This window comes from Hydra viridissima, unplaced genomic scaffold (genome assembly GCF_058129835.1).
Source record: "Hydra viridissima isolate aposymbiotic clone 2 unplaced genomic scaffold, HvirCarnegie_v1 scaffold_5, whole genome shotgun sequence".
Lineage (NCBI taxonomy): Eukaryota > Metazoa > Cnidaria > Hydrozoa > Anthoathecata > Hydridae > Hydra > Hydra viridissima.
This window is the reverse complement of record NW_028324304.1, coordinates 14,328,839-14,346,281: the sequence shown is the minus strand read 5'-3', so window position 1 is coordinate 14,346,281 and position 17,443 is coordinate 14,328,839. Positions and strand designations below refer to the sequence as shown.

The 17,443-nt window shown below is 29.4% G+C and overlaps 2 protein-coding genes across 6 annotated transcripts; both read right to left on the bottom strand.

The window, feature by feature from the left end:
* Positions 1-2,291: 2,291 nt before the first annotated feature.
* LOC149888844 (uncharacterized) lies at positions 2,292-6,083 on the bottom strand. The gene is made up of 2 exons (XM_090087758.1): positions 5,513-6,083; positions 2,292-3,803 (listed from the first exon to the last, which is right to left on the bottom strand). The coding sequence occupies exons 1-2, from the start codon at positions 5,609-5,611 to the stop codon at positions 3,600-3,602; spliced, it is 303 nt and encodes a 100-aa protein (XP_089943884.1). The 5' UTR covers positions 5,612-6,083; the 3' UTR covers positions 2,292-3,599.
* A 262-nt stretch (positions 6,084-6,345) lies between these two features.
* On the bottom strand, positions 6,346-13,523 carry LOC145188994 (neuropeptide FF receptor 1-like). 5 transcript variants are annotated; one of them, XM_090087756.1, is made up of 3 exons: positions 13,498-13,523; positions 12,763-12,785; positions 6,346-8,008 (listed from the first exon to the last, which is right to left on the bottom strand). In XM_090087756.1, the coding sequence occupies exon 3, from the start codon at positions 7,976-7,978 to the stop codon at positions 6,782-6,784; it is 1,197 nt and encodes a 398-aa protein (XP_089943882.1). In that variant the 5' UTR covers positions 7,979-8,008; positions 12,763-12,785; positions 13,498-13,523; the 3' UTR covers positions 6,346-6,781. The 5 variants fall into 5 exon arrangements, with proteins under 5 accessions (XP_089943882.1, XP_089943881.1, XP_089943883.1 ...); XM_090087755.1 differs by lacking the exons at positions 12,763-12,785; positions 13,498-13,523 and adding an exon at positions 10,697-10,887; XM_090087757.1 differs by lacking the exons at positions 12,763-12,785; positions 13,498-13,523 and adding an exon at positions 10,321-10,385.
* Between the last annotated feature and the right edge of the window lie 3,920 nt (positions 13,524-17,443).

Below are 17,443 nucleotides of genomic sequence, written 5' to 3'. Positions count from 1 at the left end.
CTTTTCTCAAAAGCTGACAGCTGTTTGTAATATTGAATAAATATAGATGACAGCTGTTTATAATCTGCGTTAACAATCACCAGTGATGAGTAATTTACTTTCTAAAAGCAATGCTTTTTACAAGTCATGCAAAATAAATCTGGCTGCTTTACATATTCATTGTTTTTTTTAGGTAATTATTTGATGATTTATAATACTTTTTTATGGTGAAAAAACGAAAACATCTCTTAAAAAGGCATTACTTCGCAAACTCCGTAAATATTTCTGTAAATTTGATCAAAACCACTCTCTATTATTTCTGTATTAAACAATTTATGAGTGGTAATGGTTCTATAACCTAACTCTATCTTTTCCTTTTTAATTTTAATTGCTTTTAAATAGTAATTTAGTTTGAATCGGAAAATAGAAAGTGCAACTGGTTTGCTAAAAATTTTTGTGGTTTCAAACTTATTTAATTTCATATATAAAAATGAACTGAAACTCTTATTGAGAGATATTTTAGTCTAGTCAACCTTTTAGTTAAAGAAAATAAATTGATGTACAATAATAGAGACCAGAGTTTCACTGAAACGAACTGAGCCAAACACAACATGGGCACTTATACAAAATTGGCCACGCTCATCGTGCTATAAAATGTTCATTAACTGCGATTACGTAACTTTTCTGTGTTCGGCTCAGCTGGTTTAGGTTTAAGACTGTTATTAAAATAACTTATATTCTGGTCTCAACTAATAACAGCGTTGTTAGGAGTGCTGTTAAGAGCGCTGTTATTAGTTGAGACCAGAATGTAAGTCATCTTAATAACATCTTCAAATGTATTGAAAATAATATAATACCCAATGTTTAAATAAAATCGTATTGACTGTGAAGAAAAATTTACATTTATAATGAAAAAATATTTAAAAAATTAAAAGTTTTTTATATATTGGGTTGCCAGCTTCGGAGAACAATTCCGAAGACTACACATGGGAGGCGGGTTGTTTTCAGCTTTTTAAAGAAAAAGATTCGGCGATTAGATTTTTTAATTTGGTGGCCCATAATAAACATTACAATTCGGTTTTAAAATTTGGACTTTAAAATGCACATTCGTGTCTAAAAATGAGGTACACACTAAAACGAAGTACACACTAAAGTGTCTAAAAAGAAAAATTTTTTTTAAATTTCAAAGTGCTCTCTACTTATTCCAATTCTATTTTTTGATAATTAGAAGTGTTAGATGTAAATTCTGAGTTTTACCGCTTTGAGCAGACTCGTCCTCAATAAAGAACATGTTATATTTTTTATCACTGGAAATTGCATACACTCTTTCTGGAGATTCAGAAAGCTTTTAAACAGCTGTATGATAACAACTGTTAGAAAACTTTGAATCAGCATAGTATAATATTATCTAACTTTTTTGCATAAATTGATTTTTCCTAAAGACTTACTATTTATGTAATATTTAATATATCTTGTGAAAAGCATGCTGCAATGGGTAGTAAGATCGCAAGTGCCCCACTGCTGCTTTAAATTTGTCATTTACTCTAGATTACTATATAATATCTAACAGATTATTTTAAGTTTCAGATGGAAAATAGGTACAATGGCTAAAAAAAAAAAGCAAGATAATAGAAGAAAACAAGAAAAGTTACTTAAAAGTTGTGGCATATTTACCTGTTGAAGTACCCATTGAGGGATTTACCTCAGAGACAGCTTTCATCCATCTTAAGATAGTATTAATTTATCCTCCATGAGTCACAAGTTAAGTACAAACTCAGTTCTACTAATGCCGTTTCCAAGTTGAAACCAAAATCTAGGATCTTGTTTGTAAAAATGACATTTGTACAGAACCAGAAAATCCCAGCTTAGTACCTAGGGTTAAAAATATTTGGGCAAGTGTTATGGCAAGAATATTGAAAGCTTTGGCAGCCATCCCATTTTTTTCCCTAACATTTTTTAAAAGCATCTTTCAAAGCTGTTTCTTCCCATTGCTATCGTTCCATTTCGTTAATAGCCATAATAATTTTATGAACTGAATTCACTATAAACAATTGTAACCACGCAAAATGGCACATAATGGGGTGAAAAAAAGTTTAGAGATAAAATTTAAAATTATCTTAAACTAAGAAAAGAAAAAACAAACGGTTTTTTTGTGTTTTGTAAAATATTTATTCGTTTATAAGTTGTCGCTTTTTTAAATAATGAAAATCATCATGGCCTGCTAAAGTTCTTAATTTTGCCTTTACACCATTTTGGACTGTACATACTCAAAGTCTCATACAAAGTACATACTCAAAGTCAATTTCTTTCAATTTTGTTTTGATTCTTTTGACCAACTAATCGGTTGTTTTTGCTTCCAAACTATTCTTATGAACTTACTGTGTTAAATTACCCCCAAAATTTTTTGATTTGCCTTGATTGGCCAATATAGTACAAGTTTTCGTCCACCCATGCAACTGTTACATTTGAGTAATGGACGCTTGCTAAATCGGGCCAAACTATGTACTGAAATTCGGGATAATGCTTATGAAAAAATGGGAGAAGTCTTTTCATTAAGCATTTCTTAATATATAGGATGTTTCAAATTGCGCGGTTTTTTTAAGAATAAATAAAACAAATAACTTCTAGTCGTTTTCAAAATCTTTTTGTTGGTAATTGAAGTATCAGTTATGACATTTATGTACGAAAAACAATATCTGCCAAATGGCCTCCTCTTGCAGCTCCACAGACGTCAACTCATTTGTTCAAATTTTCAATAACATTTTAACATAATTGAGGCTCTATCTCACCAATGACAAAAATTATTTCATCCTTTTTTTCAGGAATCGACTGTGGATTATTCTTATAGACCTGGCTTTTCACGTTATTTCAAAGAAAATTATCCAACGGTGATAAAACACATGATCTTGAAGGCTAATTCTCATCACCATTTCTGCTGATAACACGTCCGGGAAATTTGGTATGCATTAAAGTGATTGTTTCATTAGCAAATGAGGTGTAGCGTCATCCTATTGAAACCAAATGTCCTCTAGATCAATATTCATTAATTTAGGCCACAAAAATTTGTTTATCAGCCGACGATATTGATCACTTTTTATAGTTACAACTTTACTAGCCGCATTTTCAAATATGTAAAGTTTAATTACTCCGACCGCTACGACTGTATTTTTCAGTTTTTTTTTTCTTCCACCGAACCTGTCTCTTGAAATTTTTTAACAATTTGATAATTAGAGTGTTTTCAGACAGACGATAATGTAAACCATAAAATCCGCGTAATTTTCCAAAAACTCTTTTTAAAGAATGCTGATTTTCATAAAAAAATTCAACACCATGAACGTGTTGTTGTATCGTATAAGAAGCCATTTTTATAAATTCCATACTCACACTTCTTAAGTGTAAAAAGACCCATATGAATTCAATAGGCCATCTATATTGTATTTGTTCTTAAAAAAAACCGCGCAATTTGAAGCACACTTTATAGCTCAGATTTGGTTTAACATGACTTGGTTTTAAGGGCAAGTGGAGTCGATATACCTGCAATTGAAATTGCTACTCAAACGAGAACTTTTGAAGGGAGTTTTTGTTCGTTTATGGTATGAAATTTGGACTTTCGACAATTGTTATGAAATATCTTGATGGCTTTTTGCAAATTTCAAGCCCATTTTTTGTTGACTCACTCCATATCTATTGTTTATTAGTCGTTTGAGTTGAGCTCTCATAGCTGGTGTCCTTGACGATGGGCGTTTTATTTCTTCCTTGTCTTTAAATGGTGGATCATTTTGCAACTTATCTAAGACTTGCAAAGTTGAACGTGCATTTTCTTCCTTTAAAAAATGATTTTTTCATTTTTGGATTTTTTACAATAAAACTTTTAATGCTTTCTCAAAGATTTTTTTTCATGGAAACGTTTAACCTTACTTTAAAAAAAAAATTTTTTAGGTAATTTTTAGACACAGTAGATTGCATATTATGTAAAACTAAACATCGTCATATCGATTTATATGAGATAAATTATTAAAACTTTTGTCTCTTAATTTTTTTGACATGTTACATACATACATACACACACACACACACACACGCACACACACACACACACACACACACACACACACACACACACACACACACACACACACACACACACACACACACATACATACATACATACATACATACATACATACATACATACATACATACATACATACATACATACATACATACATACATACATACATACATACATACATACATACATACATACATACATACATACATACATACATACATACATACATACATACATACATACATACATACATACATACATACATACATACATACATACATACATACATACATACATACATACATACATACATACATACATACATACATACATACATACATACATACATACATACATACATACATACATACATACATACATACATACATACATACATACATACATACATACATACATACATACATACATACATACATACATACATACATACATACATACATACATACATACATACATACATACATACATACATACATACATACATACATACATACATACATACATACATACATACATACATACATACATACATACATACATACATACATACATAATTGCCGATGACACAGTTAACCAAGAATAGATAAGAGATACTATTTTGTCATGTTATAGAGACTATAGGAGTACCTGATTATCTATAACAAGAAAAATATGCAATCAAAAAATTATAAAAAACTTTTGTATTAATGCTTTTGTATTAATTATTGCAAAAGTTTTCTCGAAATAGAATTAGATATCGAAACTAAATTAAAGAATAGGTTAAGCAGACAATAACTGCCTCTGGTATCGATGATAATGCTCCTCCTACGTCTGTATTAACAAGAGCAGTAGGACGTTCAAAAACGAGTTTTTATGACTTATCCACAAAGAATAAACCCAGAAGGATAAATGAGAAGATAAAATCAAGAAGTCAAGAAGAACTGTGTCTAGCTGCTCCCATAAAACTGCATTCACACAGAGTTGTGTACTTTACTTCGTCATTTTGAAGTTTTGAACAATGATGACTTACATTTAGAAATTACTTTCAAGTGGGATGCTGATGGTAGCAGAAGTCAAATTTTAAGCAATCATTTAAGCATGCATTAACATAAACTTTTGTTGCTTTAAATCTACAAAGAGTTTTATTTAAACAAACAACAGAAAATTCGAAATTTGTAATTTATTAGTTATTATTGTTTGTTAACAGAAAAACTAATCATCAATGCTTTATATCAACCAATCACTAATGCTTAATAATATCTTCGTGATTATAAAAGAAAACCACAAATTTATTTTTTAATAATGATAATAATAAAAAAACCCAGAGAAGCCAACGCTAAATTAAACGCTAGAAATACATATTTCTAAAACCTCATCATCTAGTTTACAACCGCTTCTCGGTCTAATGGCTAAGATCAAGTGTAGCTGGTCTAGGCCGGTGTGCTTTTATTAAACTGATACCTTTCTTTTTTTCTCGCCCATTCTTCGAAGGGAAGGCAAACTCAGAGTCGACGTGCTACTGGGTCTTCCCTGGAGAGGAGTGGGCATTCTGCAAGGCATTCGCCAGAGGATTTAAAATATTAATACCTCATCTAGTTTACAAAATTTTTTAGGAGATATTTAAAACACACAAACTTCTGATTTTTGATTCTAAGAAGCTTTGCGTTCTTAAAGCGTAAAATGAAAATTCTCCATAAAACTGCACTCAAAGTAAATTTCTTACGAAAAAAAACAAATTGATATAAAAGGTTTTAAAAGCAAACCGATGATATATTCAAAAAATAAAAACCAATTGGATCTTTTTTATATTTCGAATGTAACACACACCTAACATTATTAATTTTTAAGATTAAAAAAAAACTTAGACCCCATGGTGAGGAGCAGCCTTGATATTTCTTTGTGTTCTTCTTTGTAATCAATGCTCGTCGTTTTTAATATCTACGCAGTTGGTTCTTGAGGCAAGTCAGATCTGTCTTAAACTTCCGATTATGTAAATATTTATGCATCTATTTTTACTAAATATTGGGTTATTACCCACGCAAAAGAAATATGAAAACAAGAAGAAACTGGTTTTACACCGGTATTTTTTTTTTTTTTTTTGCAAACTAGTTTTTTCGCAGATAACATGTCGCAAGTAACTTGATGTAAAAATACTTGCTGCAAGTAGCTTCTTGCAAGTACATAGTATTATGGTCTAGTACAATTCCCAAAATACGAAGTCCAACCAATTTAGGAATCAAGCATGGAAAAGGGAATTTTTAATATTAAATGAGTTTTTCGATTTTGGAAATCAGTTAATAAACGATGCGATAAGCGTCTTTTTTATTTACAGTATATAACATTTTGTTGAAGGTTTTTATTCTTAAATAAATATATGATGTAAAAAAAATATTTGACAGTTAAATGTTAACTATTTCAATTGTTGCTCAATTTTATACTTTAACTTTTATATAGAAGTACTTTAAACAAGCAAACAAACAAAAAGTTCTTAAATATTCATTTTGTTAACCTCATTAAAACCTTTTTTTTAATAAAAATATGGAAAAAATCGTACACAATGCTCTTCAAATTAATTTTTTGAGGTGTTGACAAACAAAATTAAGTCCGTATCAATCAAAAGAAGTTATTTTTAGTTCCTTGTTTGTTTTACAAAACGTGGGTTATTTTTTAGCATGTTGATTTTGTTCTCGCTGTGCAAACTCTTATTCAATTGTTGATATTTGTCATCCCTCAAGTGCCTACATCCCCTATGTTGGGATTGCTACCAAGAAACGAAGACTTCGTTATTTTTCTGGTCCTAACACGAATAATTTTGTCTTTCTTTTTTCCACTAATAAATATTTTAAGGGCTTCTCGAAATCCGTTGCGGTAAGAGGCACTCAATAGGAAGTATAGCATTGGGTTGATACTGCTGTTGGCATATTGCATAATATATCCAAAATTTGCGGCATTTAGTAATGCCTGTTGGCATCGACTGTAATAAGGATGAAAATGAGATAAAAACTGTATTAAGTGGACTGGTAACCAACAAATTGCGAAATTCATAACGACGGCAACTAACATTCTAATAACCCGTCGTTTTCGTAAAATGCTATTTCTTGGAAGTATATTGGCTTTATTTCTTTGCAATTTCTTTGGAAATTTCAACATTCGTTTTAAAAAAAGATCCGTTTTTTCTAATCTGATAGAATTCATTTCCTCGTTGTTGCAATTTTGTATGATTTCCTCCTCAGTTGATTCAATTGTACAAGATCTATATTGTTTGCAACCAATTTTTACGTTTATGTTTACTGAAGAAGTCAGTTTTATTGCCATTAGACTATACAATATTAGAATGATGAGCAAAGGAACAACATACAAGCATGTGAACAAAATAACTGTGTAATGCTTCGGGCTCTCGACGGGCATAAAATCAGGCCAAACTTCTACGCACATTTTTTGGTCTTGAGATGATATAACTTTTTGTGTAAATATAACCGGAGATGCAAAAAATAATGATACCGTCCAGATTACCGGTATAATAAACTTTATCATTTTTAAAGTCACAAACTTTTTAAACGGATTCATGATTGCGCGATATCGATCTACTGCTAATACCAGCAGAGTAAATATTGACGCCGAAACAGAGCAATAATTGCATAAGTATAGGAAAGAGCACATAAATGAGCTCATAGGCCAAGTTCCTCTATACTTTATAAGGTTCAAAAGTTCGTAGGTTGTTGGTAATAATGTAATCAATAAATCTGCGACAGCTGAGTTGCAAATTAAAAGGTTGGTTACAGTTCGCATGTGTCTGTTTGTAGCGATCACTAAGAAAACTGCACAGTTTCCAATTATTGATAATGACATAATTAATATATAAGCAGCAACAAAGCCATTGATGGCCTCTGTTTTTAACGGTTCGAAATCACCACACGACTTATTCATTTTAAAAACCAAAGCTGTTCGTAGAGTTGCCTAAAATGGATATAATAAATCTATAACTTTTTGCATGTTTTTTTTTTTTAACTTCGATTTTAAAGATAATAGCCGCTTATGCGATTCTTTGATCGACTCTTAGCAAGTCCCATGTTACTAACTAGATAAGATTTGAACCCTCAGTTCTAATGAAAGTAACATTTATGCGAGAACTTTAGCGCTGAAATTATTTGGTAACTTTATATTTTTATAAAATGTTAATAGTGTTGATCCCTACTACGAATTGGATGATTACGATCATATTAAAGATGATGACCATTATATTAAAGGTGATTGTTTAGTTTGGACAGTATTGGGTGAAAAAACCTGTTAAGTTTGCATTTAAAAAAAAATTTATAATTTTTGAAATCTCGATAAAACATACTTTTATAAACTCTCGATAAACCATACTTTTAAAACAATTTCCATGGATTAATAAAAATAGTAGTACTAATCGAATTTACATTTATATGAGAGATTTGATTCACAAATGGTAATCGTTATTTTCAAGATGGTGACGTGCTGATCTTGATGATAACTATACTGAGTTAGTTTAAACTGTTTAGTAAAATATAATCCGTTCAACTTACGTTCGAAGAATATTAATCATTTTTAGACATTTTATAATCCATTGAACACTGCAAGATTAGCTGTTACTAGAACAACTTTATTTTATCATTTCGCATTCTGGAAAAATGATCAGTCTCATTCAGATCAAATCCTCATGTTTATTTGTTTCCTTTTGGATTATTTGTTAAAATAGCATAAACGAAAGTTTTATTTTTGGAAAGCGATACTTTAACTTTCATAATTTAGTTTTTTCTCATGCGTAATTTGTTTAAAGAACTATAGTTCTTTAAACAAATTACGAACTTATAACAATTTTTACGTATACGTAAAAATTTTTATAAATTTGTTAACAAGTTTTTCTTTTCATGAAAACCTTCGACTAAAATTATTATTCTAAAAAAACTTTTTTTTAAAAAAAAAAACGGGGTACCAAAACATTAAAAAAATAATAATAATAAAACAAAAATGTAAGTTATTTTAAGAATCTAAATAATCAAAAAATGTTTCTTTTAAGAAAATATGTTATTAAGATCTATTGCTTTATAAAATATATTTTTTATGGCATACGAAATATGATATATTATTTTTTTGAATAGTTACTACTTCTAGCAATATCGCTGAAAGATGGAAAAGTTTTTTTTTTTTAAAAATGGATTTATTTAACAAATATTTACACAGCACGTGCAGTGTATTTACTCATTACGCTGCATGTGAAGAAAACAATTTTATAAAACCGTTTGCTTATAAGGTAACAAATTTTAAGTCTAGAAAAATGATGATGCTCGAAAGTGTGCTTGGTTTCACAAAAGACCTATGAAATCCGCACGGATTTTATATTAAATCAAAATATATTTATGTAACAAATCTTAGTTTTTTGTTTTTTAAAATATAAACAAAACTAAACATAAAGCGTTAAATATCTCAACAAAAAAAAGGATCAAAGAAAATTTTAAAATATTTTGAAAAAACATGAAGTAAGATTAAAAAAAAGAAACAACTATTTTTGACGATAAATCAGAAAACATTGTAAATTGATCAATTTATAGTAATCAAACAACTAGATCACAAAATACCCCCATCCTTTACATCGCAAAATATTCTTCCAATCTGAATAGTTCACTTTGTACCAAAGTATTTCAATAAAATTTGTTTTCTTTTTTATAATCACGGTATAAAGTACTTATATTTAGTAAATGTGTAAAGATTTATCAAAAAAACGCAACGTAAAATATTTTTTTTAATGAGCCCCCCTTTTTCTTCAGTGGGCTCCTATCCCCCACTTCCTCTGTCGGAGATTTAGGAACTTCAGGCACGACACGGTGTATATGAGCAAGAAATATCTTTCGAAATACTTGTCTAATGTTTTTCTGTCAGTGTTGAAACAAAGAAAGAATATGAATTTAAAAAAATAGCAGAAATCTCATTTGGATTTTAAAATGTAGATATTAGATAAACACAATTTGTGAAAGACCTAATAAATTTACATTTGTGTGTCTTTGAGAGAGAACTCTTTAATTATTCTAACGTTAGATCAAAAAATGTATGAGTGATAAAATTTATTGTTTGTCAGGAGCTTTTTAAAGTTAATGATTACCATTGGACTTTTAATGAATACTGTTTGATTTTTAATTGTTACCGTTGGAATTTTATTGGTTACCGTTGGAATTTTAATTTTTGCCGTTGAACTTTTAAGATAAATGAATTTTTTACCGATAGACTTTAAAAAAAAAATCTTTTCTCACCTATTTTACGATGGACAAACTCTATATAAATAAAGTAAGTCTTTTTAAAAAAAAATCCGATTTTCTTTTATTTGTTTTTTCTTCGTAGCAAGTATGCAGACGTGAATGAATGCTTGGTACCCTCCCTCCATAAACAAAAACCAATCTTTATTCTATTGCAATGTTTTATATAGCTCAATTTTCAACTATATCTTTTTTGATGAAAATACAGCTATATCTTTTTTGATGAAGATAGAAACTAGTTCCTCATTCTCAGTCAAAATAAAATCAAGAACAAATCACTTAAATTTAATGTTGCAATTAATTAACTTATTTAAGTTAGCATTAAACAATCGAGTAATGGTGGCATAGTTATATAGTTACATAGCATACTTACATAGCACTGTACAGCCCAATAAATCCACAGCTTATGAAATAAGGTATGTTGTATAATAAGATGATGAGACTCATCCTATTGAATTAGAGCCAATTTAATTTAACATTATTTCAAGTTTTTATTATTTTGTAAATTTATGTTCTACTATAAATGTTTATTTTATTTTTTATTTCTTGACAGATTACAAATTTTAATTGCTTAAAATATTTTATATACAAGTTTGATTTAAAAAATATTTATTGTAAATGCGAACAAAAGCGAAGTTCTTCTATTTTCTTTAACAATAAAAATATTCTCTTTAGAATAAAATTGGTGGTCAAAAATTTCTAAAAAAAATACATATATCTTTTAAAATATTTAATGCAAAAGTGAAAAGATGAATTAAAACACTAAAACGACGAGTGCCTATTATGCGCCTTTTGTTTTAACTCAGTACTTTAAAATAAATTCGTTTCAATTGTGAAACAACATCTTTTGAGATCAAGCTAGTGTAACTCTTTGTAACTACGTCAAACGACAGCAAGTTATTAAGTTGCCCCAATACATTAAACTTATTCAGTGGTTTTTATCTTTGAAAAAGATAAACCTCTTAAACCTTACGATCTTAAAATTGATTTCATTTTCTGAGCTTTACTGTAAATGAGAATTTTTCGAAAGGAACTTTTGTTTATTACGATTATTTTTTTTCGACTTAAGATTTAGTTGTAGGATTTTTTCGTTTAGAGTTTTCTAAGAGAATGTCTTTAACGATCGAAACTCCCTCAGGAAATATTCCCTCAATTAATGTTGCGAGAAAAATTAGCTGATGTAAAATTATAGCTAATATAAAATTGATTTTATACTTTAATGCAATAATAAATGTTTTTTTTGTTATAAAACGTCAGTTAATTAGAGAGACACTAAAACGTTTGGTTTAGTTTTTAGATATCTATCAATCAATTATCTTGGAATGCGTAAAATTCGATCTGCGTTGATTCTATCAAGTCACTTTTTCTTTTGAAATTGAGTACTTTTAAAAAAAAGATTTTTTTTTTGGGAACCATGTTGTGTTGGACTTGTGTTAAAAGGTTGTGGTTGAAATTAGTAACACTGGCTCATGAAATAAACAATCAAGAAACAGTTTTTAATGGACCTTTCCCATAAATCGGCAAAAACGCAATGCATTGTGGTAGTTGTATTCATTTAAATCAAAACAAATGTTGAAAAGCGTAATAAATTTTGTTGTATTCCCATAAAATGAATACAACTACCACAATGCATTGTGCTTTTGCCGATTTATGGGAAAGGTCCATTTAGCTGCCTCGCTAAAAGTTAAAAAAGGAAACAAAAAAATTGTTTTAGGGCTTGAGATTTTTATTTTAAATTAAACGAAAAAGTTTCTTTGACGAATTATTCCTAGACTTACTAATTCGGCTGCAAAATAAAAGTAATTGCAATAGTAATTCTGCTTACTACTAATTTTTAATTCCGTAATTACTTAATTGCAAGTTAAACACTTGTAATTAAATTTTTATTTTCAAGATGTAAATTGATTTTTATGAGGCGCGAAACCAATATTATTAGAAGAACTTTGTAATAGGATTGTTGATCTCCTCAAAACAATAGTTTTGTCTTCTGACTTTGTTCAAGATTTTTCACTTAATACTGAAGTTGGATTTTCTATCACTGTTGTTATTTTTTATCGTGCTTATTATTAGGCTTGTTATTTGTTTATGAGCTATCAAAATCCCCTAGCTCTGAGTGACCCATTAACTATCGCGTCACACTTCGCTACCACTTCAACTGATTAAGTGGTCATTGTGAATAAATGGAAACCGAAATGAGGCGATTATTTCCATTCCTTGCAGGTTCACGCAAAATGATCAAGTTAATTGGTCGGATATTTTATTATGTTAGCGGAGTTGAACAAAAAGTCATGGGAAATTTTTTTTTGGCCATTTAACGATGGTGGTTGGAAATGTAAAAATAAAAGTCAATAAAAAACTGCTAACAGTCAGACCTAGGTAGTTGAGAAGTGGATTCCATGCAAATACAATTCAAAGAAACAACAGCTTTATAAAAGTTACCTGCCTCTGTTTTTATTGAAAACCTAGAAAACAAAACAAAAGATAATATCAATCTCACGTAGTATTTTCATCTCGCTTTAACATGACAGAACTATTTCTCATCGGAACCATCAGTTTTATAGAAAGAAAGAGGATAAGTTTAATCAAAAGAAACACCCTGTGATTTTAATCGTATATTTCATATTTAATATTTTCAGTTATATTACAAATATATTCTTACAAGAACAAATTTATAGCTTACAAATTTGTTGAATATAATAAAATATATATATTAAATATTTATGTATTATGAATAAAATATGTGAAATATATATGAAAGAAAACACTGCAGGGTTAGTTTGACACGTTATATGTATAAGTTATGTTGGTTATCGGGCTACGAAAAATTACATGTAGAAGTACATTACTTATCAAAATATATTTTATAGGATTAGTTATGAATTACTTGACAGTGTGCCATCTTACTACATCTTTTGCCCTCATTGAATAAGTTCTCAGCCATATGTGTTTTTCCTTATTGCTCCGCCAATCTTGTATTCATGTAAATAGTCTCTTTTACATGAAATTAGGCTATTTACAATATTACATCGGATTCATAACATGCTAGTTAAAGTAAGAAAAAGCAATATCTATTACTACTCTAAGAGAGTGTGTATTAGCTGCTCTTGCAAAACATCTTACAAGTACAAGTGAAAAAAGAAAACAGTTAAAGCTCACGTTTGCAGAATCACTTACGTCAAACGAATCTCGAGAATATTTTGCTGCAACGAAAAAGGCCAAGGATGCTAAGATGAAAAAATATGACAAAAAAATTCGAACTTAAAAAACCAATCAGAAGTAAGATCGCCTTAGAAACACTTTACAATTTGTTGATTTTTGTTGAATAAAGTTCTTATTCCGTATGATGACTGTTTATTTAGTTTACACGATTAAGTAAACTTTGCTACAAATATGAAGAAAACTTATTGGAGTTAATTTATGCCAGTTAGGTACCTTTGACTTGAGCAATCGATAAAGTAAATTGTCAGTATATATCTTAATCGAAGTCAAATATCTTTGTAACATTAAGTGTATACTTTTTCTGTAAACTGCATCGTATTGGCTCTCACAAACATGAAAACCTGATCCTACCTGATCATACCATCTAAAACCTGATTATACCATAAATAAAAATTGTGTGGCAAAATAAGGTAAAATAAATAACAATTTAAATATATTTTTATGCTAAGAATTTTGTTTGAGCATCTGAAGATTGTGAGAGTTCTAAAATTCAGAGAAATGAACAGCACTTATAAATTATCTAGAACTAGCAAATCTAATGGACATTATTTAAACATGTCAAAATTATCACCCATTACTTTACAGAATGCTATGACGCAAGGTTAAGGTAGCAAACTTTTTTACATCAGTCAGTTGCACCATTTACCACAAAACCATTTTACCCTGTTTTTTTATCTAAACTTGCACCATTTTTTACAAATATTTCATTCTTTATAATGCGTTTCACATTAAAAAACAAAAAAAAAGTCAATATAAGATAAGCTCACTGACACTTAGCACCCAGTCTTATTGAACTGACAAGCAAATCTTTGCAAATGATATTTCCATAAGATAAACTTTTCTTTTAAGCATGCCAGTCCTGGCTTTTAAGCTATATAGATTTTACAAAAAATGAGCTCATATCAACTTCATGATCCCATAAGTTGTGGTTTTAAATTTACTTATTGAAGTGAATGCATAGAATAACTAATGAAGCTATCACCATTTATGCAAAATGAGAAAACATTTTTAAACATTAGGGGAGACCGGGGCTAGTTGGCTACAGTTTTAGTTGTAACATTTTTAGAATTTACAGGGCTATCTACTTTTCTTTTATAATTTCTTATGTTTGTAGATCTGTAGTGTTATATAACTTAAGTGAATTAAAACTAATGCGAAATGTTACAAGTTGACACATGTTGCTAACTAGCCCCGCGATCATTGTGCCAACTAGCTTCAAAAGCTTTTTGCTCACAAAATGGCTTATAAATCCCCAAAAACGCGAAATATTGAGAAACACAAAACGTGGCTGGTTAGAGTGAACCATACAACACCTACATCTATTCGAGTTTACTTGTAGCTAATGCTATTGCTTTTTAAAATTGAAAAAGGTTCCATATGAGATTTGGAAATTTCTGGTGGAAAATTCCAAAGTTAAACGCGGTATGCCAATTTACCCCTGTAGCCAACTAGCCCCGGTCTCCTATTATCTTACGTTAAAAAAAATTGATTAGCACCAACAGTAAGCATCAGTAGTAGCATCTTAATAACAAAGCATATGAATTGTTTAAGAAACAAGTTAAACTTTTAAACTTTTGTTAAAGCTTTTCTAAAAGTTATCTGTTTTACGTTCGTACCAGTCGAAATTTAACTTTTTTCCATTGAGTTGCATTTAGGCACTTGTTCAATAAAGACTCGACCTACATTGGCAGCAACCACCCCTGAGCGTGACTTGGGAATTCAAATTACCAATGATCTTAAAGTAGAAACCCAATCCATCATTGCCTCATGTAAAGCAAGTCAAATGCTAGGCATCCTAAAACACACTTTCCAATCTCGTGATGCTTCTTTATGGAAACAACTCTATTGCACATACATTAGTCCTTTACTTGAGTTTGCGATTCCGGCTAGGAACCCTCATTTGGTGAAAGATGAACAAACTATTGAATTAATACAGCACAGAACCACAAAAATACCAGACAAACTGAAAAAGTTAGACTACAAGTCCAGATGTTTACAACTTGGCCTATCTTCTCTAGTTGAACGTCGTAAAAGAGGTGACCTCATCCAAAAATATAAAATTGTTAATAACATTGACATAGTCAATTGGCACTTTCCCCTCATCACAATTCCACAAAGAGCAAGTCACAGAGAAAGACTTCACCGTGAAAAGTACAGCAACAACTCAGTTCGTTTCCACTTCTTTAACAATCGTATTGCCAAGGCATGGAACATGTTACCAGATAAAGTAATCAGTTCTCCAACTGTCAACAGTTTTAAAGCGAACCTCGATAAGTTCTAATGTTACTACAGCTTGCAGCTTTCCTTAGTGAAAGTTGCAAAAAAAAAATTTTTTTTCAGATTTAGATGTGTAAAAAAAAAAAACCTTTAATGTTAGAATTTTTCGCATGGAGAAATTTTTTCGCGGATCTAGTTAACCGTGAAATTTAGCAGATATAATTTTATTTCATTTAGATTCGCAGATTGGGGTGCCTCCGAAATTTGTGAAAATAGCGATGTGGTAAATTTTTTTAGATCTCGATTTTTTTTTTTATGCTACAATTAATGACATTAATATATTACAAATGTATTAAAATTAATGACACTAATAATGCTATAATACTCATGGTTTTCACATGAATTATCCCTTACCAGAAAGAACGAAAACAAATTTAAAACAGCATTAAAAAAAGCCAAAAAAAAAAAAAAGGTAGCATATTTGAATGCACCTTTATCACAGTATTTTCACTGCATGATTGTATGTTATGTAACTTACAGAAGAAAATATCTTTAAAATTCAGCAAGTGATTTGCAATAATACTAAAGAATATAACTGATGTTGATTTTAAATAAGAAATGAATTTAAGTTATGATTATGGAATTTCTAGAAAACTAACGAATTGTATAAAGAAGAATTTTAAAGAAGAAAAATGTTCTCTCCAATAGTTAAAAAACAACATAAAATATGTTTTAAATAATGTTTTCTTTTACAATTTTTTATGTGAATTTTTTGATTTAACCTGAGAGTGTTCATATTAAATATTTGATAACTATATATATATATATACATATACATATATATACATATATATATATATATATATATATATATATATATATATATATATATATATACATATACATATATATATATATATACATATATATATATATATATATATATATATATATATATATATATATATATATATATATATATATATATATATATATATATATATATATATATATGTATATATGTATATTATTCCGCTGTTCTAAATATTTTAATTAATCTATAAAAAACCTTTTTTATTTTCCAGGAGCCAAAATGCTGAAAAAAGGGAATTGGAACACTACAACTTCTTATCAAGTTTTACTGTCCCTAGAATAAGTATCTATAAATAAACCTTTCATAAATGATTTTGTATAAAGTTTTCGTCCCAAATATTCCCAGATGACGGTATAAATCAATAATTGTAGTTTTGCATTTCTCACTTTATCAGAAACTTAAACAAGATTTGAGTATGGAATGTTAATCATAAGGCTTAAATGACAGAGCAACGTCAACTAATAATTTTTCGTAAGTTGATACTTAACAACTTTTCAAATTGCAAATTACTTGGATTCCACTACTTATCATCTGAAATATTAAGTTACACTGGATTTGTCTGCGATGGATCTGTTAGTTTAGTGATTTGCAGTTAGTCTTACATAATTTTGATTTTTAGCGACAGGGAGGGACGAAGAGACTAACTGGTAGTGATGATGCATTCTTTTCTTATAGCATTTCAGGCAGTTGTAGTGAATAGTTTGAGAAAGCCTGACGCATAAGGAAGCTTTCTCTTTTGTCTAATCTTTCTTTTTGGGAAGTCTTAGATTCTCAAATGAAGTTGCTACATAACTGAAGAGTTTATTAATT